This window comes from Geotrypetes seraphini, chromosome 3 (genome assembly GCF_902459505.1).
Source record: "Geotrypetes seraphini chromosome 3, aGeoSer1.1, whole genome shotgun sequence".
In the NCBI taxonomy this organism is placed as follows: domain Eukaryota; kingdom Metazoa; phylum Chordata; class Amphibia; order Gymnophiona; family Dermophiidae; genus Geotrypetes; species Geotrypetes seraphini.
Window position 1 is genome coordinate 142,187,365 of NC_047086.1, and position 27,962 is coordinate 142,215,326.

General features: G+C 42.8%; 1 protein-coding gene across 7 annotated transcripts in view; it reads left to right on the top strand.

Moving 5' to 3' along the window:
* LOC117356931 (uridine-cytidine kinase-like 1) overlaps nucleotides 1-11,872 on the top strand; it is a 151,269-nt gene extending 139,397 nt beyond the window's left edge. For 6 of the 7 annotated variants that reach the window (XM_033936889.1, XM_033936890.1, XM_033936891.1 and 3 more), the window contains 4 exons: nucleotides 1,301-1,423; nucleotides 1,618-1,725; nucleotides 4,123-4,279; nucleotides 10,113-10,250. In XM_033936889.1, coding sequence (XP_033792780.1) covers nucleotides 1,301-1,423; nucleotides 1,618-1,725; nucleotides 4,123-4,279; nucleotides 10,113-10,192 — 468 coding nt within the window. In that variant the 3' untranslated portion in view covers nucleotides 10,193-10,250. Of the gene's footprint in view, nucleotides 1-1,300; nucleotides 1,424-1,617; nucleotides 1,726-4,122; nucleotides 4,280-10,112 lie in introns of all 7 variants that reach the window. The other variant, XM_033936886.1, reaches the window with a different exon arrangement.
* Nucleotides 11,873-27,962: the final 16,090 nt, after the last annotated feature.

The following is a 27,962-nucleotide window of genomic DNA, read 5'->3' on the forward strand; positions in this document are numbered from 1 at the left end:
TCAAACCCAATATCCTGTTTCCAACAGTGGCCAACCCAGGTCTCAAGTACTTAGTTAAAGCCCAGGTAGTAAAAGAGATTTTATGCTGCTTATCCCAGGAATAAAGGCTTATAGACTTCTCTTTTAGGAAATTATCCAGAGTGGATGTGGCAGCATGGGTTCTCAGTGTTATAAGCAGGCATAGAGATCTCGCCCTAGATTTCTGGAATTGCTTTTGTACGTCCCTACTGTCCATAATGACACACACTTATTGCACTAAAAAGAGAAATTAGGTTCTTACCTTCCTAATATCTTTTCTAGTAGATAGGTGTGTCATTCTGGAACCCCGCCTTTTCAGTATTTATTTCACCTGCCTATTGTCTCAGTCAGGAAGTTCGAGTCACAGCTGAGATTTTGATATTAGTCAGACCTTAAGGGTATGAAAAATAATCTAGTGCTACAACACATTGGGGGAATGTTTGAGCTCCATAAATGTTTCTGATTGGAATGGCTATTTTGATGTTTCGATTGTTCAAATACAATGTTTAACATGTTTGTTATACTTTAAGAGCAGAATAAATTTACAGTAAAGGGAGTCTCCCCATACCCCTTCATCTTTTGTGTTCCTAGATAGGGATATCACATGGTTTGGTACAAACTAAAGGGGGCAGCAGAGCCCTCTGGAGAAGGAGGAGGATTTGAAAACCTGGCATGGATTCCTTCTGCACAGTTCGTGAGCATACCCCACTGTCCAGAATGAAACACCTATCTACTAGAAAAGAAATTAACAAGGTAAAAATCTAATTTCTTTATGCATTCTTATGTTCACATACCATTTGCGGAGCAGCACTATGGCTAGGGGACACCCAGTTGGGTCAATGAATATAGCAATCAGAGGAAGAGGACTGGATGCTAGTTCCTTGCTCTGAGACTGGATGACTTTCAAGCCATTTGAAAAGCAGTGTTTTCTTTCATTTAGTGGAGGTCATTCCCATTGAATATTTGAAAAATTAAAGGTGTGAATGAGTGTATAAATACTTGGGAAGTGGGGAAGAAATAGATTGTATGGATAGTCTGGAGTTCTTACTTTTCTGTACTTCAGAACAAATGTATTTGTGATTTCCTACTTTGGAACCCCAAGGGGAAGGTATGAGACTTGGCTCTCTATGTATCGTTGGAAGAGGTTGAGACCTGGCTCTCAGATCTTCAGGGTAGGGTGGGCCATGAGAATATGTGACTCAGAGTTGCTAGATTCCATTCTAGCACCTGAACTTCATTGTTCATCATATAAATACTGATGTATCTGTGTGCTACTTTTCAGATTACAGGAGTGTCCATCTTGCGGGCAGGAGAGACCATGGAACAGGCACTAACAGCTGTGTGCAAAGATATCCGGCTTGGAAAAATATTGATCCAAACCAACCATGACACTGGAGAGCCTGAAGTAAGTATATATCAACTAAAGGTTATACATGAGATTAACTAAGTTCCTGCTTCTGTACATGGAGTTAAAGATCAGTGCCTGATGTTAGCTAATGTGATATTCCTACCCTCATGCTATCATAGAAAATCTTCTGCATTCAACCATCTGTGTGCACATTTTCTTTCTTAATGTATTACTGTTCTTCCTTTTTGTAGCTACACTATCTGCGCCTCCCCAAGGAAATCAGTGAGGATTACGTCATTCTCATGGACAGCACTGTGTCCACAGGAGCTGCTGCTATGATGGCCATTCGTGTCTTACTGGTAAGCATGTGACAGCCATGAGCTCTCCTTTTTCTGACAATCTCCTTTTCTGCACTTTGTGGTGGTAGTTCAGTATAAAAACTTCAGTTTTGTTGGTTGCCTTCTCATACTTGCTCCTAGGTGATGAAGAAGACTTTGTCTTCTGAACCTTGGTCACAACACAAAACTTAACATTCTAGTGCATTAGGTGTGTCATTCTGGATGGATGAGTAATTTCACAGTTGTCTGCAAGCCGTGCAAAAGGAATCCACTTCACCTTTTAAATCTCTTCTACTTTACCAGAGGGCTCTGCTACCCCTTCAGTTTTTTCCTTTTGCACGTGAGCCTGAAGGAGTCTTTCTGATCTGCTCTTCTTATTTCTCTATTTTTATCCGTTTTTTTCATTCTTTTCAGTCTTTTGGCTTCATTTCGGTGCTAAGAGCTCCCCTAGTTGAGGATACAGCTCTGCCTGCATAGAGGAGAAGCAGACTGAGGTCTGCAGCTGACAGGCTGATCCCTAGTGGTACCAGTTGGCCAGCCTGCAGAAGCATTTTTGAAGCTCAGAGCTGTTCCCCTTGTAGCATTGCTCGATTACTGCATCGCAGAGGCTTGAGCGCAGGCTATTAGGCATCCATTGGGGACTCAGCAGGGTCTCGCAGGTTGCTGCTGTATTTTGCCTCCCCGATTTTCATGTCCACAGGTCCGTATGGGTTGGAGGTTCAGTCAGACACCGATCAGACTGGCAGCCCAAAGATTCTGCACTGGAAGGATATTCAGTGATTTCTTCGCCCAGATCCAGCTACCTTTTGATGCTGAGGCAGGCTGCAGTACATTGCTAGCACAGGTCATAGTGAGTTAAGGCTGTTAGAGCCTAAGAGGAAAATTGGGAGGGAGGTGCTGTCTGTAAATGTTCTCTCACCTCTAAAATCCTAAAATCACTAGTTGGGTTTTTTTTTCCCCATTTTAGTGTTTTAGAGCCTTTTTTGGCACCAAAACGCTGTGGCAGTGGCCATCTTGGATTTCCTGATTTTTTTTTTTTTCTCAAAATTCTCCAGAAGTTCCAAATCACCTTGTTTTGCCTTAAAACTAGCAGGGATGGAATTTTTAGGCTCTTATGAACCTAATTCATGCCATTTGCACTGGATAGGCACTGGAAAAGCGCTCTTACGCCATATGCCACGCAGCACATGAAGGGGGCGGGAGCAATTGTCTTAGCCTCCCTTTTGTTCTCTAGGGCTGAGGAATGAGCAGGAAGCCCATTGGTTGGGGCTATATTCCTTTAAGAGTCCCAGAATGGACGATCATCTTAAATGCAGGGAGGCGGAGGCCACGGCGCCCAAAGGATGCAAATTGGAGTCCTCTTCAGGAGTCTCGGAGCTGCCTAGTATGGCGCTTTCTGTAGAATTTATTAATTTGATGTGAATAGCCTTTCAGGACTTCCAAAAGGAAGTCTGACAGTGCTTCTGAGGGCGCGTCTGCCACAGTGGCTGCAGTTGGCCAAGAGCTAGGGAAACTTTCTGAGGAAGATTCAGAGGATGAAAGGTCTCTTACTATGCCCTTGCTGGCTCAGGGCATGTCCTCCCTCAGGAGAAGCAGGGTCGCAGGCAGGTGCGTGTGCTTTAGAACCCTTAGTGGCCCTCGATCATGGGGATGATTCCACGAACCCCGTCTGTTCAAACCCTCGGCTCTGTTGGATCTTATTACTGATTCTCTACAAGAGTTAAACTTGGACACCCAGCAGGTCCCCTTTGCTCCCTCCTCTGTTATGAGTGGAGTGAGAATCCAGTCTTCTACGTTTCCGTGGCATCCTGATATCAATGTATTGGTGATGGACATTGGGATACTCCTGAAGGGTAACTCAAAATGGCCAGGACTATGACTCGGCTGTATCCAATGGCACAGGAGTGTCACCAGCTGTTCACTCAGCCCAAAGTGGAATCCTTGGTAACGTAGGTTACCAAACGCACATCTCTGCCAAGCGTGGTATTAAAGTACATGCAGGATCTCAGAATGGATATGATTCTCAAAAGACAGTTCACTTCCTGGTCTCCGTGAACAGGAAGTAACACCAGAGGGCAGGCGTGAGCAGTAGGGGAAGACCCTGCTCACTGCTGGTAACAGCTATGAAGAGGTTTAGGGGAGGAGAATGCATTTTTAAGCGACACAGCCCCTCATGTACCAGTGTCTCTGACAAGTTGGCACCCAAGATGCTTCCCCGCCCCCCTTTCCTATGCCACTGGAAAAAAGTAATTTTGATTATGCTCATATTTGCAACATATGCCATATGTGTAATTTCAGTGAGGATAAGCATGCGCAGCAACAAGCCAAGATGACAGATGTATCGTTTGTGGACAGTATATCGTCTTATATTTGCTGAGATGTTGGAGTGTGTAGAAGCTTTTGTTGGTTTCTTTTCAGGATCACGATGTACAGGAAGAGAAGATTTTCCTGCTGTCTCTCTTAATGGCAGAGATGGGGGTTCATTCCGTGGCATATGCTTTTCCCCACGTACGTATCATCACAACAGCTGTGGACAAGGGAGTGAATGAAGAGTTCCACATCATCCCTGGCATTGGTAAGTTATATCTGGGATCATTTATTCTTATGTGCAGGTATACATGGGAATGGCTGCAATTGTGTTTCAGTATGCAAAGGTGTGTGTTTATATATAGTGCTTGTAAATGTCCTTGTATATTTTTCACATTCTGATGTTTAAAAAAATACAGTTCACAATGCATTAAAAATAGGAGTTTATTTTTGTAAAGGGGGACATAAATGAGATCCCTGGTCCTCCTTAAGGAACAATAGCCCAATCTACCTTAAGGGGGCTTACCTGAGATCAAGAGTGGGGACCAGGCTAGAAACTTAGCCTAAACCCCAAGTGAAGTAGGAAGGCTTAGACCAGAAGAAGGCCCCAGATATACATACACCCTATGTACTTATAGATATTCCTTTTGTTCTGCCTTTTAATAAAGACTTTTTGTTTTGAATCTGAGCTCTGCTGACCTTTTTGACAAAGGGGCTTTGCTACTGCCCTAGAACCCAGGCCTCTCACATTTATTACATGTATTGGAGTTATTTGTCCTCCCACCTAAGACAAGCAGATCAGTCATTTTCTTAGATAGTTTTCCACTAGAAAGAGATATTATACCCATATATAATATGTTAACCCCTTTGAATGTGCCATAGAAAGTACAGTAGAGTCTCAATTATCTGACTTAATCGGGACTGACAGGTTGTCAGATAACCGATAAATCAGATAATACAGACACTATATCCACCCATTCACGCACTAGCCCATTACAGAACATCCTAGCCCCACCAAACAGCTACCCACCAAACAGCTACTACCTCCCTAGTATTCTACTCCCAAAAATACCTCCCCAGCCACCCAACCAAGATAAGCTTCCCTGCACCCCCTGGTGGTCCTGCTGTGAGTTCAAGGCTCAAGCAATCCCATCTTCAAAATGGCTGCTGTGAACTCTGGCAGCAATGTCACAAGGATACTGCCAGAAGTCACAGCACCAATTTTGAAGATGGAGACTGCACAGGCACAAGTTAGTGGAGTTCACTTGTGCCCTGAACTTACCAGAGCTTGGTCAGGTGTTTGGGGAGGCAAGCCATGTGGAGGTGGCTGTTGTTTATGTAGGTGGACAGAGCCCAGTTACTCAACTGTTGGTTAATTCAGAATTTTGGATAACTAGAAGTAAGTTAATGGGGACTCTTCCATATATCAAATTCCTTCCCCTTCCCTAAAGAGCTCTTGTTTCATTGCAGTAGTTAGTTGGGCTTGGCTCTGTACAGTTAAGAAAGAGAGTAGACAAGTTAGGTTTTTGTTTTCTCTAAGTCCCTTGTGATTCTGTAGAACTGGCTGAGTAGGCTGGATTGGCCAGCCATGGAGTGTTTACTCCAGGTACTGACAGAAGGACAGCAGCTGCAGAATATTAAGCAGATCTAATGGGAACACCAGCAAGCCCTATAGATGCAGCTGAAACAGCAACAGATCTTCCTGACGCAGGTAGCCCAAGCTACTATAATTTGACCTACACCTCTGCCTCTACTAATACCCAAAATAACTCCAGGAGAAAAAATACTTGTATGGATTACCAACTCATGATTAACAGCCAAATCACCTTCTAGGCTGTGACTTCAGAGGGGTGGGAGATTATGAACATAAGAATTGCCGCTGCTGGGTCAGACCAGTGGTCCATCGTGCCCAGCAATCCACTCACGCGGCGGCTCTCTGGTCAGGGACCAGCACCCTAACTGAGACTAGCCCTACCTTTGTACATTCTGATTCAGCAGGAACTTATCTAACTTTGTCTTGAACCCCTGGAGGGTGTTTTCCCCTATGACAGACTCTGGAAGAGAGTTCCAGTGTTCTACCACTCTCTGGATGAAGAAGAACTTCCTTACGTTTGTACGGAATCTATCCCTTTTAACTTTAGAGAGTGCCCTCTCATTCTTTCCACCTTGGAGAGGGTGAACAATCTCTCTTTCTCTACAAAGTCAATTCCCTTCAATATCTTGAATGTTTCGATCATGTCCCCTCTCAATCTCCTCAGTTTGAGGGAGAGAAGGCCCAATTTCTCTAATCTTTCACTGTACAGCAATTCCTCCAGCCCATAACCATCTTAGTCGCTCTTCTCTGGACCCTTTCGAGTAGTACCGTGTCCTACTTCATGTACGCCGACCAGTGCTGGACGCAGTACTCCAGGTGAGGGTGCACCATGGCCCAGTACAGCAGCATGATAACCTTCTCTGATCTGTTTGTGATCCCCTTCTTTATCATTCCTAGCATTCTGTTTGCCCTTTTCACCACCGCACTTTGCGTGGACGGCTTCATCGACTTGTCGATCATAACTCCCAAGTCTCTCCTGGGAGGTCTCTCCAGGTACCACCCTGGACATCCTGTATTTGTGCAGCCATTTGTAACTGTGCATCCATTTGTATTTGTTTAACTGAATCAACTCAAGTCCATTGGAGTCAGTGACCAGGTTTCAGTCATATCTCTCTGGCCAATCATCTAAGGTCAGTTTTAATAACTTGATTTCTAACTCCTATACAAACAACTATGGCAAGGCTGTCAAACTCAATCACATTAAGGGTCGAAATCCAAAACACAAGCTAAGTCATGGGCCAGACCCCGCCCCATCTCCGCCCCAGACCCCACTCCATCTCTGCCCCAGACCCTGTCCCATAATAATACTAATTATAACACCATTTTTCCATTCATTTTTCATATATACACACACAGTATAATCTTATTAACACATAATGGTAATAGTTAACCACAAAATCAAACTACACAAAACACACTGTATGCTTCTCAACATTCATTCCTACCAGAACACAGATAACCCCTATGCAAATCTGGGACCAAAAACTAAAAGTACTAATATATTTTTTAAAACACCCTAAGATTCAAGATTCTGCATTCAGTACAACTCCCAGAGAAAAAGAAACAAATGTATTTCTTCCTGAGCAGTGCAAACGATAGACAGCAGATTAAAATGCTCAAAATTGACACAATTCAAACACTAACTTGAAAATAAAACCATTCCCCCCTACCTTTGTTGTCTCCCTCCCTCCATGCTGTGCCTCCCTCTGGCGGGTGTCTAACCTTCTGGCCGTTTTATGCGGCTCGTGGTCCAATGCCCCCCTGGTGTCATCTTGTGGCTGGCTCCCTCCTCACAGCCATAGTGTGCACGGAGCTACGTGCAGCGGCTCCTCGTGCGTCCTGCATATGCACTGGAAGCCTTCTCTCTGACATCGCAACGTAGGGGGAATGCTTCTGGATGAGGTATGGGATGTGCGAGGAGCCGCTGCATGCAGCTCCGTGCACATTATGGCTGTGAGGAGGAGGGAGCCAGCCACAAGGTAAAACTGGGAGGCATTGGAACGCGAGCCCCATAAAACTACCAGGCGGGCTGGATTTGCATCCGGGCCTTAAGTTTGACACCTGTGAACTACACTATCCCACAAGGTTCGATTCTATCTTCTTTACTATTTAACATCTTCACGGCTCCACTTCTTACACTAAGTCAATCCATCGAATTAACAACCTTCGCATATGCCGATGACTTTCAACTTTTGTATCCATTAAATTCTGGTTCAGATGAAGAGATATGTTGCATGAATCAGAAATTAACTAAAATATATCAAGTTGGATCCGAACACTTCAGATACAAGGCCTGTTTTTGGCTTCTCATGTTTTCACAAAATACCCTTATGAGGGTTTCACATATTTCCCTACTTGGAAGCCTGTATTAAAGCATTGTCATCGTAAGGAGCTCAGCATGCTGTGACTTCAACAGTTTGTCTGCTGGAGCTCCTTGGGTTTGCCGTCAACTACCAAAAGTCACATCTATACCCATCTCAGATGCTGGAGTTCATAGGAGCTGTCTTAGACACTACACAAGATCAAGCTTTTCGCCACCCTTCTACGCATTACTGCACGTCAGATACTTTGCCTTCTTACATAGCATCCACAGTTCATGTCACAAACACATAGCATCCACATTACATGTCACAATTTGCACACTTTCACCTCAGAATCCCACAATGGACCTTGTCAACACAATAATCTTAAGCCATGGAACGTCTATCTGCTCCAATCCAAGTCACCTCAACTCTCTCCAACTCTCAACTCTCATTGAAGTATCTAGAAAATCTTCCACTCGGCAGTGTTACTGCTTCAAATGGACAAGATTTTCTTCCTAGTGTGCCATGCATTCTCTTGAACCAGTCATAGTGGACTAACTTCTTTACTTCTCTAAACCTCAGAGGATCCTCCCAGCTCTTTGTGGCTTTTGACTCTTACAGACTCGGAGTTCCTGTTACCAAGAGAACCATGTCTACTTGGCTAGAGAACTGTATTTCCTTCACATATGGTCAGGTTGGGCTGATACTAGAGGACCTTGTAACTGCCCACAATGTCTGAACATTGGCTGCCTGGGTAGCTTATTTCTGCTCTGCATCTGTTGAGGGCATCTACAAAGTGACTACTGTACCTGCTTCTCATCCCAGACCTTTACTTCTCACTAATGTTTGGAACAGTACTCCAGAAGAGGCAGTTGGTTTGGACAAGCAGTTCTGCAGAATGTTTTTAATTCTTTAGTGCCAACATTCCCTCCAACCCTCTTGGGTTTCACCAGGCTCATGTTGAGATCCATTTTCCTCATCCAGAGTTCACGATCCTGGCAACTTAGGAGTCCCATGTGAGAATATTATACCTGCTTGTCCTTTTTTTTTTTAAAGCAGGCATATATTCCCACAATCTGCCCAATTACCCTTGTTGGCTTCTTAGCTTTGTTACTGAACTTATGATCCCACGAGCTGATGACAGGCAGGAAACCACAGGCATATTGTGTTTTGGGCATTGCCTAAAGATTTAAAGTGACAGTGCATTTGGCAGGGTCTATATTGGGTTCTGCATATGATGTTACCTACATGTGAGAATATATGCCTGCAGTCCTGGGAGAACACCTGCTACAGGTAAGTATCTTTGCTTTATTTGTGTATGCACATAGTTCAGTGTATGAGTGCAGTTTGTGTTTATATATATATATATATATATATATATATATAATATAAAATGTGTAGAACAGGTTAGTTCGAGTCACACTGTGTGAAAGGAATATATCAGTAACAAACATTTGCTTATGGTGGAATGGAGGGCACAAAAGGTAAGAATGTAGAAATGTATAATATTGATACTAATCCTTTATACTGTTTAGATGAATATACTGCTACATCTCTTGAAGCAGACTTGCTCCTCTAGCAAATCCCTTCCTTGGATGGGACAGAATTACTGTTTGCTGCTACTCTTCTTTGTGACAGTACCATGGTTAAAGTATAAGCAGCCAAACAAAGCAACTGGAGGGGTAGAAACAGTATTCGTTAGCACAGCAACAAACAGAAAGGCACATACAAACCTGCTTAGCTGACATATACCTATGGAGTGTTGTCTGAATGAGCTGCTGGTTAGACTCAGCAAGCTATGGCCAGAGGTTGGGTAGTTGCTAATGTCCACTAAAGGTAGTAACACCATATTTTAGTGATAGTGGTAGTTGATCGTAGAAATAAAGAGCCTGGATTATATTTCCTGAGTGTACATCATGCATCCTCTGATCCTATGCAAATCCAAGCTAAAAGCCCACCTTGTGAAGCTGCTTTTAAATCACAACCTCTTATTCACCTGTTTAATACCCATATTTTAAAACTTTTCCAATAATAAACAGAACTCCTAATCTCTTATTTGTCCTGTTTATCTGTCTGAATAGATTAAATAGGAACTCTCTTCCACTGCATGTGGCTGGTAGCACAATAGAAATGATTAGCAGGACTGATAGCACTGAACATAGCTACAATTTTTCTGAGTTGGTGATTTTTGTTTGTTTATGTAGGTAACTTTGGGGACAGGTTCTTTGGAACAGATGCCCCCTCGGACAGGTATGAGAGTGATGAAAGTAGCATGGATTATTAAACCTGGCCTGATCCCACCAAGTACCTTATATACTGCACAAAATTAAGCTGCCCAAGGGACCTTCCCAGGGAAGAGAGCAACTGTCCCACCTTCTTCAGCATTTCCAAGACACCAGGAACATCTTGTATTCTGCTGCAACACTTTGAATCCTGGAGCCTCTTGTCCTCTACTCTAGAGAGGTACAAGAAATTGGTCTATATAAAAAGCAATTTGTTTTAAGTTATTTTATGAATATATTTATTTTGCAATTTTTTTACTATTTACATTATAGAACATCCAGTTTCTAACATCCCATCCTTGTACACAGTTCCTTTGGCTGATGGCAAAACCGTCACTCCTGCATTCAGATGTTACCCATTGAATAATTCATACTCTTTTGCTCAGAGTGAGTTAACATGGGAAAGTCCCGCAAGTAACAACTAATTCACAGTTGACTCTGGGCACTGAAAGTATGCATTTTAGCAGAGATAATTCCTCCTCTCCCAATCATAGTTTTATTCCAAACTCCTGTATGTTTTCTGTCTCTCAGCTTTTGTTTGTAGACCACTCTGATATTAATTTGAAAAGCAGTGTAACACATTTCTGTAAGCTGTTGTGAGATATACACACCACTTATAGCACTCCGCGGTGTCTTTTTTGCCACTAGCCAAAATGTCTAGCATGAAATGTCTTGGCTGATTTGAGAAGGCAGGCTAGATATGTAGCCCCACACCTACATCTCTCCATATGATGCCACCCATTTTTTCCATGGGGTGGAAACACTGCCTCAACTGCCAAATCTACAGTGTTAGCTATTCTATCAGTCCAATTCCATTTAAGAAAGCAGTTTAACAAAAGTTCATCACTGAATGACAATCCTCATGGGCACTGCTATTGTGAATTATGGGAGTCCTGTCATAAATTAATGGCTCCTTTTACAAAGGTACGCTAGCGTTTTTAGCGTACGCACCGGATTAGCGTGCGCTACCCAAAAAACTACCACCTGCTCAAGAGGAGGCGGTAGCGGCTAGCACGCGCTATTCCACGCGTTAAGGCCCTAACGCACCTTTGTAAAAGGAGCCCTAAATGTTCCAAAGTATGTGAGGTAGGAGTATTCTGATAAACCCCTTCCCCCACTCATCACAGAGGACAGGAGGAGCTTTAAGTCACATCAAAAGGCCAGTATTGCGTTCAACAATTAAACCTTACACAGGAGCAGTGTGGGAGGTGTTACTTGAAAATAAAGTTTTGCATACTCTGAGTCTGGAATGGGGGGGAAAAGGTGGACAACAAATTTGGGGACAGGTTGCAAGGTTCGTGGAAAGCACTGCATACTTTATCTCCCTCCCATCCCATAAGAAATTGCCCAAACTTGATTTTTCTGGTCTGGCATTAAGTCAGGGGGACTATCTTGGAAACACAATTGCACAGATTTCAGGGAGATAGTCTGAACCATGAAATAAAATAGTTTGATTTTATTTATGTGATTTTCATTTAAAAGAAAAGGATAATATATAATACTGTCTGGAGTGACTGGGCATTATAGCATTTTAAAATTTAAATCAGACCTCTAGGAAAAAAGCTTTGTAAAGCACAATGGCTATTTTATGGTATATGCCAGAGATCCTTGTAAAAATGGGTTGGGGGAATATGTGTTAAGTTCTTGAGTTTAAATAAACTCAAAACTGCTTTTTATAATTACTCCTGCTTGCTTTGCAATTCTGCACTGTTCTGGGAAGAGTATTCTGAATGAAGCTGTTTTATCTACTTAATAACACAGTAATAGAGATGGAAGAGGATAGGACAGGCATGTGGAATCTTATATTCCAATCACTTATACAAGTACAAAGCAAAACCTGTACAGTTATATTCAGTTTTGCAGACCTGTGTTTCTCATCAGGCCTGCAGTTTCCATTGCCTAGATTTCATATGTCTGTTAATTGCCTGAAATGTATGCACACGTATTTACATCTATAGATAAATGGATAGATACCGTATATACTCAAATATAAACAGATTTTTGGGCCAAAAAATGGGGGTCTTGGTTATCTTTGGGTCCTCAAGTCTGCGCATGCCCCCGCCCAGACCCATTGCAGGCCTCGTGCAGGCCTGCCTTAAGCCCTGGTGGTCCAACAGTGAGTTGGGACAAAAGCGATCCTTCCCACATCCTGTCCCAGCAAACTGTTAACCCTCCTGCCTCCCGGACCCCTCTCCAACATAGCTTTTGAACCCTGGTGGTCTAGCACTGAAGTGGGGCTGGAGTGATTTTTTTCTTCGCTCCTGCCCCGTGCGGAGTTGTGATCAGAAATGGCTGAGCAAGTTCCCAGGGCAGTCTCGTGAGAACTCACAAGACTGCCCCGAGAACTTGCACAGTCATTTCTGATCATGGTACCACACCAGGGCTGAAGGGAGGCCTGTAGTGGACATCAGAGGCTGGTTGCAGAGCTAGGAAGGAAGGCGGGAGGGAAGGAGAGCTGGGTGCAAGGTAGGGCAATTGATTATAAACCCCCCAATTTATATGAGTGAACCTCTTTTCCCCCTTTTTTTTTTTTTTGAGGGGGGGGATGTTGCTTCGGTTTATAATCAGATTGGTTATATTCGAGCATATACGGTATACCTCATTCAACACTATGGTAAGTTCTAGGTACATGAGAACATAGAAATCTACTCTCTTTGTTTCATTATATCTCAAATTGTAATGCTGTTGCCAAATAAGACAGAAAAATGTGAAAACACCAAAAATAGAGAAACAAGCAAATTGTATGCTCTTGTTGTTTGAGGTATTTCTATTAGGCAGTGAACAACAAGTTTTCTATTGATGTCAGCAATAGGCATTTTCAAGATGCCCTTAATGAAAATGCATTATATAGCTCTCCATATGCTTGAAATGGTGTATCTGATGCATGTTTATTAGGGATATCCTGAAAACTTGACAAATTGGTGTTCATGGGGTCTTGAGGTAGCCAGCCTCCCCCTTCCCAGTCAATATATTCTTCCCAAGGTAGGGTCCATATGCTTCCGTGAAGAGATCTATAGACATGGCTCATTGTCTACCTATTTTCTTCAGTTATTACCGTGTTTCCCTGAAAATAAGATAGTATATTATATTAATTTGGGGCCCAAAAAATGCACTAGGTCTTATTTTCAGGGTATGCACATGATCATCTCTCCCTTCCTTTCCTTCACCCCAATTCTTCCTCTTTCCTTTCTCTCCCCCATATGTGCAGCATTTTTCTTCCCCTCTCTCCCATCTCCCTGTGCAGCATAACCCTTGCCCAGCTTCTATCCTTCCCTCCCTCATCCCTTGTGCAGCAGAACCCTTGAGCACCCCCCTGTCCCCACCGCACAGCCAAACCCCTGCTGACCCTCCATCCTTCCCTCCCTGCCGACCACGAGCGAGCCCTACCTTCATCCAAAGCAGCGTTGGGCCAGCAGCACTCTAAACAGGCTGCTTCAACCTTGTCCATCAAGGAATTCATTCTGCTGTGTTACCAGTGAATCCCGGGACTAGGGCTTGTTTTTGGGGTAGGGCTTATATTAAGGCCTACCCCGAAAATGATGCTAGGGCTTATTTTCGGAGGTATTATTTTCAGGGAAACATAGTACATGTGAGATAACATCAAAGCTGGCAGTGAGAAGCTGCTGACTATGTGAGGTGAGGGAAGCATAGCAATCAACATTAGAGTCTATCCTGAAATTAAAGACTGAGAGGGAAATGCTGCCTGGGAAAATGGCTCCAGCAGGATTTCTTTTGTACGCACTGACCAACATTTAAGTTCATCTATATAAAGCAGTAAACATGGGGGAAAAAATCCCAAACAGGAAAAGGAAGATGGGTAACATCAAGTTATGTGAACAATTTCTTTCTTACAGGATAATAATTATACAAATCTGGGCTAATGCCACATAAGACAGGTGTTCCCAAACCTCTCTCAGGATCCCCAGCCAGTCTGAATGCTTATTAGTTTCACACGTGCTGCCTGCATTTCCTGGAAACCTAAGTGACTGAGGATCCTCTAGGACAGATTTGGGAACCACTGACGTAGAACAAGAGTTTTTCTTTTGCAGATCAAGGTAGTTACACATAGGTGCACAAGTTATTTCCTATTCATTGCCCAAGTGGAATTACAATCTAGATTGATGTGATGCAAGTTGCCCAAAGTTACATAGTATCAGTGGAAGAAGCAGAGTTCAGATCCTGCTTCACTGATCACTAGGCTACTCCTTTACTCCACTGTTAAGTACATGGAAGTTAAGTTCTGGAGTTTTTATAGACTGCTGACTGCTTTTCCATCCTGGGGATATTTAGCTAGGAAATACAGCACAGAGCAGAATTATAAAGACTACAATCCTCTGGCCTAGGTGTTATACATAAACCAAGCAACTAGTTTCAGTTTTGGGTTTTCATTTATTCGGTCCAGATTTGTTTTCTATTTTTATGTGCATTTCAGTTACTGGGCTGGGTCTTGGTAGAAACTGCTTGTCCAGATATTGGTTTCAGCTGTAGTCCTGTCAGGAATTTATTCCATATTCTTTACCACTGTATGAATTTATCTGCTCTGGAACTTTTATAAAAGTTAATAAAGAACCTGAAATTATAGATTCTCTGTCTTTGTTGTTATTCACCAGTTAGACTCTCATCAAGTGTGAAAATTAAATCCTGACTCTTTCTCCTACTGCACTAGGGTGCAAGGGTTGCCCAGTTATGCTTATGGATATACTTGATGTTAATTAAGATTGCAGGGATAGGGAACAAGGTAATTCAAGAATAAGGGTTTGGTTCAGGTTGATCTACATAAAGAAAGATAGGCATGGTTATTTTTGGAATATAATATCTGGTCTGGTAATTTTTTATTAATTTTTTTTCTCAATTGAGTTTAGTTGAAGGTCCTAAGGTTCCTGATCAAATAAAAATAAGTTTAGATGAACCTATATCACTAAAAGAGTTACAAACAGCATTGAAGTCCCTTAGAGTTGGGACCGCTCCAGGTGGAGATGGATTTACGGTAGAGTTTTATAAAGAATTTCAAATTTCCCTTGTACCCTATTTATTAAAATTATATCAGGATCAACTGAATAAAGGTTGTATATCAGGCACTATGGCAGAATCTTTAACTATTGTTTTGCCAAAGCCAAATAGTGATCCAACATTGGTTTCAAATTACAGGCCTATTTCTTTAATAAATGTAGATGGTAAATTATTAGCTAAGATTTTAGCTTTAAGATTGGCTAAAGCTCTTCCACATATAATAGGTATGCATCAAACGGGATTTGGTGCTCAAAGATACTCTTCCAATAATACTAGATTGGCATTTCAGATGTATTATAATTTTTCGGATGCTTTTAAATTGCAGAGGAGGGTTAGACAGGGTTGTCCGTTATCTCCTTTGCTTTTTGATATAGTACTTGAACCCTTGTTATTAGCTATTCGACAGGCAAGGGACATACAGGGTATTCCATGTGCGGGAATGGATTATAAAGTATCCGCTTATGCGGATGATATTTTGCTTCATTTGAGAAATCCGGAAACAACAATTCCATGTCTACTTGAAGTAATTGATACATTTGGAAAATTCTCAGGATATAAAATAAATTGGACTAAATCGGAAATTTTACCTTTAAATGTGTATTGTACAAAAGGTATATTTGATTCTTTTCCTTTTATTTGGAAAGAAGATGGAATAAAATACTTAGGTATTTGGTTGAAAAATACACTCGAAGAGACAATGAGAGTAAATGAAAAATTTTTATTACAAAAAGTAACAGAGTTGTGTGAGCAATGGAATCCTTTGCATTTGTCATGGTGGGGAAGAGTTCAAACTGTTAAAATGATGATTTTGCCTGTGGTTTGCTACCAATTGGGCATGATACCAGTGTTTTTTCAGGGGTCTTTCTATAAAAAGTTAAATAGTATTCTGGTTAAATTTATTTGGCTGGGTAAAATTGCAAGAGTTTCTCTAGTGTCTCTACAAAGGCCAATTGAGGAGGGGGGGTAAATTTCAATCTATTTGGGTAAACTCCAAGATACAAATAGGCGGGTTTAAGGTTGTTTGGAAAGATTGGATTAAAGTAGATATAATAAGATCCTTAAATGAAGTTATTCATTAATGGTAAATTGCTTGATTTTTCTCAATTGCAACATAAATATGGTCTAAATAAAAAACAAAGTTATAAATGGTTGCAGTTGAAGCAGGCTATTCAGGTAGGGTTCCCTGAATGGAAATCTTTAAATAATCATTATAGCTTAGAATTCCTATGTTTCCAGGCAGATTTTCTGGGACACCAGGCCGCAAAGTGGTATAAAATTTTATCTAATTATTTGAATAAGAAACCTAAAAATGGATTAAGAGATATTTGGAGCATTGAGATTAAGCATCAGATTAATGCATCTCAATGGCCACGTATTTGGTCTTGGAGAATTAAAGGTACAATGTCGGCATCTATTAGGCAAACATGGTTCTTGTTGCATAGAGCATTCTGGACCCCTACTAGATTACAAAAATTAGATTGTTCTAAGTCTAATAGGTGCTGGCATTGTAAAATTGAAATTGGAACTTTAGATCATCTTTTATTTTATTGTCCATGTATTCAGGCATTTTGGTTATCAATCTGGGATCAAGTTAATCTTTTAATGGAAAATCATGTGGCATTGTCATATGATACGGTTCTATTTGGAATGTGTATGAGATCTAAAAGCCAAATATCTGCAGCAAATAATAAGCTTCTGATGATCCTTACAGGTGTGGGGATACAACAAATAACATTTAATTGTAAGAATTGTTCTAGACTAAATTACAGCTTCTGGTGGAACTCAGTGTGTCATCTGTACAAAATGGAAAGGTTAATTGCAGTACAAAATGGTCATTTTACTAGATTTCAGGATGTGTGGGGGCCAATAATAAAATATAATGATTAATGTTAATTTATTATTCTTTTTCCTTATGTGATAATTGAAGGAAGGGGGGGCAGGGGAGTTATGGAGATTTACATATATATATTTGCATATTTTTAAATGATTAATATGAATTTTATTATTTGTGTATGATTATGGGAGGGGGGTGGGATATAAAGCTTTTAGATACATATTGTGATGGAATTTTCAAGTGATGATGTACTATGATAGTTTGTATTTAATGTACACTTGATGTATTTATTAAAATGAATAAAGATTTTAAAAAAAAATTTTTCTCAATATACCTCACATTATAAAAATTCCAGGGCATAATACATTGACAAAGTCAGACAAGGGTGATTCAGAGAAATTCTGGAAGGAAAATAATAGTCACGTATACTATTCAGATGACTCTTAAGTACTATACTGTCAGACTAGAGAATGACAGGGGGACAAATTTTTCCCCCTCCCCGCAGGAACTCATTTTCCTATCCCGGTGAGTTTTTTTCTTGTCCCTGCCCCATTCCTGCAATCTCCATCCTCATCTGCACAAGCCTCAAACACTTTAAGATCATAAGGGGCTTATAATCGAAAGAGAAAAATGTCCAAAAATCGGCCTAAGTTGGCACTTAGATGAACATTGTCAAAATAAGTCCAAGTGCCGATAATAAAAACGGGTTTTGGATGTATTTCTAAACAACTTAGGCCTTCATAGTGCTGCTGAACGACCATAGTTAAATGGGGCGTTTCAGGAGGAGTGTTGAGGGCGGAATGTGGACAGGCTTAGACTTAGTCTTACTGCATGTATAACCAAAAGTTATACAGCACAGGATAAACGGAACTTGGACGTTGTGAGTTAGACCATTTAAAACATGGTCTAAGTCACAAAAAACCACCTAAAGTGACTAGATAAGCACTGCAAACATATAATACAGACCCCCACACACTACCCCAGTGATCACCGACCCCCCCCCCTCACCTCCATAAAAATATTAATCACAACTTGAAAATTGTGTCTCCAGAACATCATCACCTGGCATAGGAAAACCTAGTCTTGCTGCACAGAGGCATCTTAAGCCATCTTGGTGTGGGTTAGGGACCCATGGAGAGGAGGACCCATACCCATAAGCCCCTGTAATCACTGCATTGATATTGAAACATGTGCACTCCTCAATACACCCCCAAAACCCTTTTTCACTAGCATATAAGTGGCTCCTGCAGCCATAAGGGCTATTTGGGGTGGTAGATAAGTGGGTCTAGGGCAGTGTTCTTCAACCTTTTTACACCTATGGACCGGCGGAAATAAAAGAATTATTTTGAGGACCAGCAAACTACCAAGACTGAAATAAAAAAAACAAAAAACATTTCCGCCCCGTCTCCACGAGCTTGGTCCCCACAAACCATCTGATCCCATCCGCACAAGCCTCAGTTATGATTTTATATTGAACATATTTTATTAAAGTATAAAAAGAAGCAATATTCTGTACAATTGTCATTTTATAAATACAAATATACAGAGCAAGGACCAACAAAACCCCTGTCTCCCCTCCCCTTCACATATATCCCTTCTACTATCAAGAAAACTGAACAAGCCAAATTATTACAGAATCCTACACAGAAATATCATGCTAACAGAATACTGCAGTCACACATGACAGGAATAGTGTTAGGGGAGTGCCCCCTGGTCAGAGAGAGCCCTAAGCCAGCTGGAAGCTAAAGAAGCACTGCCTGGGCTTTGCAGTCTCTGAAGCAAAGAAAAAAAGAAATACAATTCTTTTCCTACCTTTGTTGCCTGGTTTCTGCTTTCCTCATGTTCTCATTCAATTCCTTCCATCCACTTTCTCTCTTCCTTCTGCGTCTTCCATTTGCTCTGTTACTGTGCCTCTCCCTTTCTCCCCCCTTCCAAATTGGTCTGGCACCCATCTTCTTCCCTCCGCTCCCCCCATAGTCTGGCATCTGTCTTCTTCCCTGCCAATGTCTTCTCCCCACTCTCTCTTCCCCATTTCTTTTCAGCGTCCTTCTCCCCCCTGTCTTCCACATGTGCTTTCAGTGTCCTTCTCCCCCCTCTGTCTTCCCCATGTCCTTTCAGCGTCCTTCTCCTTCTGTCTTCCCCATGGCCTTTCAGCGTCCTCCACCCCGTCTTCCCCATGTCCTTTCAACGTCCTTCTCCACCCCTTTGTCTTCCCCATGTGCTTTCAGCGTCCTTCTCTCCCCCCCCTGTCTTCCCCATGTCCTGTCGGCATCCTTCTCCCCCCTCTGTCTTCCACAAGTGCTTTCAGTGTCCTTCCCCCCGTCTTCCCCATGTCCTTTCAGCGTCTTCTCCTCCCCTTTGTCTTCCCCATGTGCTTTCAGCATCCTTCTCTCCCCCCCGTCTTCCCCATGTCCTGTCAGCTTCCTTCTCCCCCCTCTGTCTTCCACAAGTGCTTTCAGTGTCCTTCCCCCCCATCTTCCCCATGGCCTTTCAGCGTCCTTTTCCACCCCTTTGTCTTCCCCAGTGCTTTCAGCGTCCTCCTCCCCCCTCCTTCTCTCCCGCCCAGGGTGTAGCACAGCCGGCCAGGCCCCCTTACTTTTGTGGTGCTTCCCCGACCGACCAACAACAGCCCCGGTCTGACAAACCTCCCTGCCCTTAACCGCGAATCTAAATTACCTTCTTACAGCTGCTATAAGAAAGTAATTTAGATTCGCGGTTAAGGGTAGGGAGGTTTGTTGGACCTGGGCTGTTGTCGGTCGGTCGGGGAAGCGCCACAAAAGTAAGGGACCTGGCCGGCTGTGCTGCACCCGGGGCGGACCGCCCCCCTCCTTTGGTAGCCACTCGAGCCGTGAGGCTACTCTCCTCCTTACCTGCCCTGCCTGCAGCACATAGCCGAACGGAAGTCTTCCTGATGTCAGCGCTGACATCCGAGGGAGGGAGGGCTTTGTTTAAGCCCTCCCTCCCCTACGACGTCAGCGCTGACGTCGGGAAGACTTCCGTTCGGCTCTGTGCTGCAAGCAGAGCAGGTAGGGAGAAGAGCTGCGCGACAGTACATCCAGCCCCGCAGGAACCCCGCGACCCTCGGAGGCATCCCCACGACCCTCGGGGGCGCCCCACGGGATCCCCGTGACCCAAAGGGGGGTCCCGCGGGATTCCCGTTGTCCCCGTTCCCATGCAGCTCTCTAGTTTAGATGTGAAGATTTCCTTTTCAATTGTCTGTGTAGATGCATCTGAGTCAGTCAATTTTTTTCTTAAATCATTCAATTCTTTTGTTTGTTTTGTAATTTTATCTTCCAAGTATTGAAATTTAGGGGTAGTAGACTACAAAACCAGCAATTAAATCCCATAAGGAATCTAAGGTTACCACAGCAGGTTTAACCAAAGAAATTGAAGTCTGTAAGGTAATAGAGTGCTCACCATTTTGTAGGTATTCTTCAGGGCCTGCCTCCTGGATATCGCCCCCTTGTAAAGTTGGATTATCCTCAGGCATGTTCGTTAGGGCTCCTTGACTGTGAGCCCCTACCTCCAAACCTTCTCTCAGATCCAATCTTGCCTCTGAGGGAGAAAACACCACGGTCTCCTGGGTTTCCCCACCCCTGGGAGAGCTGGTGTCCTGAGGTTGTGGGGGTGGCGCCCTTGCATCGGGGCTCAGTGCGACATCGTGCCCTGGAGGAACAGCAACGGGTTCGCCTCCCTGTGTCAACAGGCCTCCATCCAATGTCTGAGAGACCTCCTTTATTCACCTCAGTAGTTGTTCTATGTTGCCAAGAGGGGGAACTTCGGGACTCCACGAGACAGCAGCAGCGTTCCGGCCTCTTCTCTTAGGCATGCTTGTAAGTATCCGCAAAGCCCGTTCAGGGCTCAAGGCAAAGAAAATTCTTAAGTTAGAAACAAACCTGACACGAACAACTCAGCGCGTCTAGCTTGAAGCAGCCATCTTGGATCTCTCTCTCGGTATATATAATTATAAACATTAATTGATGATATAATGAGCCTCATTACAAAAATGTGATGTGCTAGTAAAAAACTAAACATTTGAAATCAGTATGAAAAATACTACAAAAGCCACCCATTAATTCTGATGAAAATGATGTGTTGACCTGTGTTAATTTCTTTATTTCCTGCTATGTAAAACACCTTAAGAAATTGCCTTCTTTTGATAGATACATTCCTCCACAACATTTGGAGGAATGTATCTATCAAAAGAAGACAATTTCATCATATCTCTCGCACCCTTGCCCTAGTTAGAAGATACATGGCAAGATCTGCTTATGATGCATTTGAATTATCTTCCAGAGCAGCAGCTACGTCAGTAGCAATGAGATGTCTTGCATGGCTATAAGTCTCTATGTCGACATCTTGATATGAACTGAAGAAAAAAGTGGAAACTAAATAAAAGTGTCCAGAATATTCAATCCTGAGATAAACAAATAATATGGAACACTTAATGTTACATATAATGTGCGTTTAAAACGCACATTATATGTAACATTAAGTGTTCCACATTATTTGGACATCTTGATATGGACATCAATCTTCAGGACAGATTAGTCCACATGTGATAAGTCCCATTTGGGAGATGAGCTGTTTGGTGACTCATGAGAATCATTGGGATGCTTTGGTTAAATCCAAGCCTAAGGCTTCAGCTTCTAAATCTTTTAAGCTCTCTTCTTCATATCAAAGGAGTTTTTCTTCAAAACCAGCTCTTCCTAGACAGCAGCAGAAAAAGGAAAAACAGTGCCCTCAGAAATCTGAATTAGCAGCTCCTCAAAAGCCTGCTCAGTCTTTTTACAGGCTTCTAGAGAACATAGCCACTGTTCCTATTTCTCAGCCTCTTCCTCAAGCAATCAGAGGTCAGTTCCAGCTGTATTATCCCTGATGTGAACTGAACCACAGACCTCTGGGTGCTAAAAATCATCAGAAAGGGATACTCCACTTTGTCAATATGCCTCCAGATCATCCGCCAAGAGAATCTTCTTTCACCCCTCAGCAGACTTCCCTTCTTCGGGAGACAGAATCCCTCCTTCTCAATGCTTTAGAGGAGGTTCCACCTGTGCAGAGAAACCAGGGGTTTTACTCCTAGTATTTTCTCATCCCAAAGATGGGAAGTCTGCATCCAAACTTAGAGCTCAGGGGCCTCAACAGGTTTCTAGTGAAGGAAAAGTTTCGGATGTTGTCCCTGGCAACTTTATATCCCCTCTTAGATTGCAAGAACTGGCTATGCTCTGTAGATCTCAAAGAGGCTTATACTCGCATTCCAGTGAATCCAATCTCCAGAAAATTCCTCAGATTTCAGGAGGCACAGCACCATTATCAATACAAAAGGTCTGCCCTTTGGCCTTGCATCCTCTCCCAGAGTATTCACCAAGTGCCTGATGGTAGTGGCAGGAGCCTTGCGGACTCAGGGTCTGAAGGTATTCCCCTATCTAAACGACTGGCTGTTCAAAGATCCATCCTCTTAACAATTCTCTTCCTTCAACAGTTGGATTTTGAAATCAATTTTCCCAAATCCCAACTTCAGGCCTCTCAGAATCTGCAATTTATTGGAGCTCTGCTATTCATCTCAGAGAGTTTCTCCCTCAGCAAAGACTAGGAAATTTGATTCAGCTTTACATGGAGACTTCTCACCTGCCATCACTCTCAGCCAGGAAAATGATGGTACTACTGGGTCACATGGTGCATTTTACTCCATTTGTGAGACTTCATCTCAGGACGTCTCAATGGACTTTCACATCTCATTGGTCTCAAGTTCTCAACACACTGCCTCAACACATTACCATCACTCCTTCACTTCGACAATCTCTGCAGTAGTGGATGAACTCTTTCAATCTTTCCAGAGGATTGTTGGTTCCACACACCACCACATCAAAAGGTTCCAACAATGGACTCATCCACCTACGCTTGGAAGGGCTCATTTGGACTGTCTTCGCACTCAAGGTCACTGTTCTGCCCATGACTGCCTTTGCCATATCAATCTGTTGGAACTCCGAGCGATCTATAATGCTCTCAAAACTTAACAGCACATTGTCACCAACCATGTCCTTATCTGCTGCTAGTGACCCACACTGTCTGTGGTTAACCAAGAGGCCTCCCCTCTGCTCCCCTTTTATGTGATTTGCTGATGTGGCAGAGGGACGATTTCCTGGTCAGCCACTATTTCCACTGTCCTCTTCAGAGGTTTGTTGAAGGATGGGAAGGAGATGCAGGACTGCAGAACTTAGGATGTTTTTTCTATGGCCGATGCAGCCCCCTCCCTCCTCCACACACACTGAAGGCTAGGCCCAGAGAATGTTGCCCCCTCAACAGCCCTGCCTATAACCCATCCAACCCCTTATCAACTGTTCCCATGAAGGGCTTGTACTCTTATAGCCCCCCTACAGGAAGGTATCAAGAACAAATCAAAACTTATAGATCTCTCCCCATCCTGCCCTATTCCATCCTAAACCAGACTTGGTCACTGTTTCAACTCTGATTCTCCCTGTCAGAGGTGGTGGAGACAGAGACTGTCTGAATTCAAGAGGCCCTGGGATAGGCACATAGGAATTTTCAGAGAGAGATAATGGTTACTGCGGATGGGCAGACTAGATGGGCCATTTGGCCTTTATCTGCCATCATCCTATATAATAAAAAGCTAGCCGCGCATGCGCACTCATACCTGCGTGATCTGTGATCCGTAGGTCCGTGGCTAACGCTCCCTCTCTCACAGACCGCAAGGCGATGTGCGGTCTTGCCAGCTCTGCCTCCCTTATTTTAAAGTTCACTGCGGCGGCGGTGGCTCCTCTCCCGGCTCCCTTACACTTAGCGCGCCTCCTGCCCCCCCCCCCCCCCGGGACAAAATGAGAAATGGAGCCGGGCCGGCCTCCGCAACAGACCAGAGGAGTCAGAGTCCTTTGCTGCCCCCCCTTCCCTTCCTGTGGACCCGACTACGAACCCGGCGATCAAGCAGCGTGTGCAGCAGTCTTCACACGCTGCTTCGGGCCCTTCTACTGCCCTGATTTGCTCTGCCGCGTCTCTGATGATGTCATCAGGGACATGCCAGAGTAAATCAGGGCAGTAGAAGGACCCGAAGCAGCGTGTGAAGACTGCTGCACACGCTGCTTGATCGCCGGGTTCGTAGTCGGCCTGCGGGAAGTGAAGGGGGGGCGCCAAGGACTCTGTTCAAATAAAGCCCTGAAGCAGCGGTTAACAACTTTTGAACTGCGAAACACAGGAAACGTTGAGACAAACAGAAGCGGCTTAACTATTAGGAGTGCTGTGTGTATGATCTGAAGCAGCTAGAGATTGGAGGCTGAAAATTTTGAAATACAGCAGATAAGTACTGTTAATGAGCAAGGAGAATATAAGAGGTGCTGATGGACAGGGGGGGAGGTAAAACAAAGGGAGAAGGGCTGCTGCTGGATAAGGGGAGCAGTGAAGGGGTGTGGTGGTGGACACAGGGGAGGTAAAAAGAAGGGAGAATGGACAGGGGGAACACGCAAGGGGTGGTGGACAGCCAAAATAAAGAAAGACAGAAATACAGAAAGCGGCTAAGGAGACAGAGAGAGAAATAAAGACAGACACACACATATATTCTAGCACCCGTTAATGTAACGGGCTATAAAGCTAGTGTTTCTATATAAGGCTTTGAGCCTCAGGGAAAGACAACTGAATATAAGGGCCCCAAATGAAACAGAACTGAGACTAATGTAGCATGTAAATTCCATAACAAATAGGGCATGTGAGTTTTTAGCCGATGCCTTCTTCTCCCCCCCCCCCCCTCACACACACACATACTATAGAGACCTTAGCTATTCATAAAAACAGTTCTTTCCCTTTAAGCCTTAGGGACTCTTTCCACCAACCTAAAGGGCTAAAAATTAAAGAATGTTTAAAATACACTGTATAGAGAATAGTTTTAATACTTTCTACCATGCCTTGTGGGTATGTCCTATGCAAGGGCGTAGCCAGACAGCCAATCCAGAGCAGGCTTAAAACCAAAGTGGGTAGGTCCCTCCCACCCCACCAAGTAAATGAAATACCTATGCTGGTGGGATCCCATCTTCAATTCAACAGGCTTCAGGTATTCCGAGATACCTTGTGGAAAAATACCCCAAGCACATGCTATTTCTAAAAAGGTGATCAAATTAAACAGGTTAGGCAAACGCAGGTTTCAAAACCTAAATTGAGAAAGCATCCTCCAGTTGTTCCTGTAAGCCTAGGATATGAGAATTGTGGCAGCTTGTGATTGAGATATTCTGTTTTCCAATAGTGGAATGTATTACTGTACAATTGCTATTATGAGCTCTGGCTGTTCCATTGCTTTCTGCTCTAGAATTTCCATTTGATGTACAAGGAAAGGAGTTGATTATTCATGTCTATCATCTTCTGCTGAGGCCTTGTGTTTTTTATACATAAGGAAGCCTTTTGGTACAATGGAGAGCATTTGCAGTAAACCTGAGACAGATACTCTAAATACCTGACTTAGGAGTAACGTTCATTACTGTCATGGTATCAGCAACACTAATTGCTTTTCTTCTGGCTCTACTTTAAGAAATGCTGTAGATAATTTATTTCCAATATACACAGTGCAAGTAAAATGACACCAAACATTTTAGCAAAAAGTATTTTTTAATACAGCAGCAACATATAAACATGACTAGTCCAATGGTTTGTTTTACATCAACCGTTCTTAAGTGATCCTTTACAGAATTGCCAAACAGGAACCGATGCTGGAGGGAAGGGAAGAAAAATCCCATTGCAAGAGTAAACCCTGCAGGCATTCGAACCACTGAGTGCCAAATGCATTTTTGCCATTAAAATGAAATGTGATGGCCATGAGAGCTGCACTGGTTGCACTTTTTCCTGACTACAAGCAATGCTGTACACAATTCTGAGCTCAGGTGTACAATTTCCGATGCTACATACTGAGGAATAACCAGGACTAGAATTCATCTTCCCACCCAACCATTTTTATGAAGTCTAAAATATACAAAGGTGACTTTGGTTCTAAGTATGGGAAGCAAAGACCCACACCACCAATATTTGGATATATCCAATAATCTTCTAATGATTTGTTGATCCATAATAAAAGTAGAAAGCAATATGAAATTCTAATTGAATTTGTGCAACCTAAGGCAGCTCCCAAACCCCACATTTACATATCATGATATACAAATTGCAACCTGATTGGTCCCCTCAAGATTACATGGTCACCCAATGTTTGCTTTGGAGTGCTATCAACCCCTTTGACACCCAAATTGTTAAATTCTAAAAACATTCACATCTTGAAACAGATTGACCAAGCAAAGCTCTGAATTCACTCACAGTACTCTAATGCAACTGATGCAAAACTATTCAATGAAAAGTGCAGGGAGGCAGCTAAAACAGCACATTGGTTATATGCTGTCAAAACACAAAACAAAGAGGATTGCCTGATTAATTCAGTAGTAAAGTCTGGCATCACTCCTACAAGCACAGTAGATCAGCATTCAGAAGCCAGAGCTACTTTCTGGAACAAGGTAGTGTTGAAACAAAGCTCAGCTCAGTCATTCTGGGGACAATGAAGATAAAAAAAGCTCAGGGTTTGACAGGATCTAACTTATATTATAGCCTTGACATTCAGGGTTATGGCCTCTCGAACAACAGACCAGAGTCAAGTCCAATAAAAGAGACACTGTGAAGGTCACCAGAAGTGCTTTAAATACAACAATTTCAATTTATATACAAAGTCTAAAAATAAAAACAAAAAACACAGGTCATAAGGGAAGAGGTCCCAAAAAATGACAAGGCCTCAATAATGTGCAAAATTGACTACTCCAACACCATAGCTTCTATTTCCAACAAGTTCTGAACTTCACTCTATGGCATCTCCTTGCCTTTAATCCCTTCACATAATCTCAGGTTTATAAAGCATCTTGTGGTACATGACATGAGTTTGGGGATGGTACCTTAATGTATTCTATTCTAGTACCAATAGATGTAATAAGTGACTGGGCACTGCTATTACCAGTAGTCGGACTATAAGCAGTATATCAAACACTGACCAAAGATCATCTGTTTACTAGAGAAGTTAGACACAGCTAGAACGGACGCCAGCTCTAATAAAGCACTATCATCACCAGAATCCTGAAACATCAGTCATAAATATGCCATTTCTACAATGCTTCTGTAAACTATGTCAGATGATATCTCACTGTTAATTTGGCTTTATGATTAGGCACTTCCTGTCGTGAGCTTTGATGAGTGTACTTGGAGAAGATCTGCTGACATTGACCAGTCCCTGCCTGATTATATTGTGACAGAACTGCAAACCATTGCCTTGCTAAAAGATCTGTCAAACAGCCCACTGTACATCAACCATGCCACCTAGAACCAAAAATATCCCATTCACTCCAATGCCTTCTTTCTCAAGGAAAACTCGGATCTATAGCAACATGAGAATTTTGGTAAATTGAAATCAAATCCCAATGCTGGTTTAAAATTCCCCCTTCTTTCATACATGCACTTCCATGCCAGCAGTCCAAAACAAATAACTACCTACCTTGCATGTAAACATTATCCACGATATTAAGGTTTGTGTTTTACTTTAAAAAAAAAAAAAAATGCAAGCCAGCAATTAAGAACCCTAGTGTACACGACATAGGGTATGAATTAAATGCATCAGAACTTCTGATCTTGTGGGAACGTTAAGGCTTGCAGTAGTGCCCACCACTGTTTCTCCCTGAAGAACCACTTAATGAGAAAAGTGCCCAAGAGAATTCTAACATTTGGGTTATTACTAAGTAGGTTCTGCAAAGCAAGTGTCTTCCCCAATCTTAGACCACAGGCTGAAGGCGTACTGGATGACCACTGGAACTAAGCAAGACGTGTGATCCTATGTCAATGTTCTTGTTAAGCAGCTTGGAGATTTGACAATAGGATAACAGCACTAGATTTTCAAGCCTGAATGA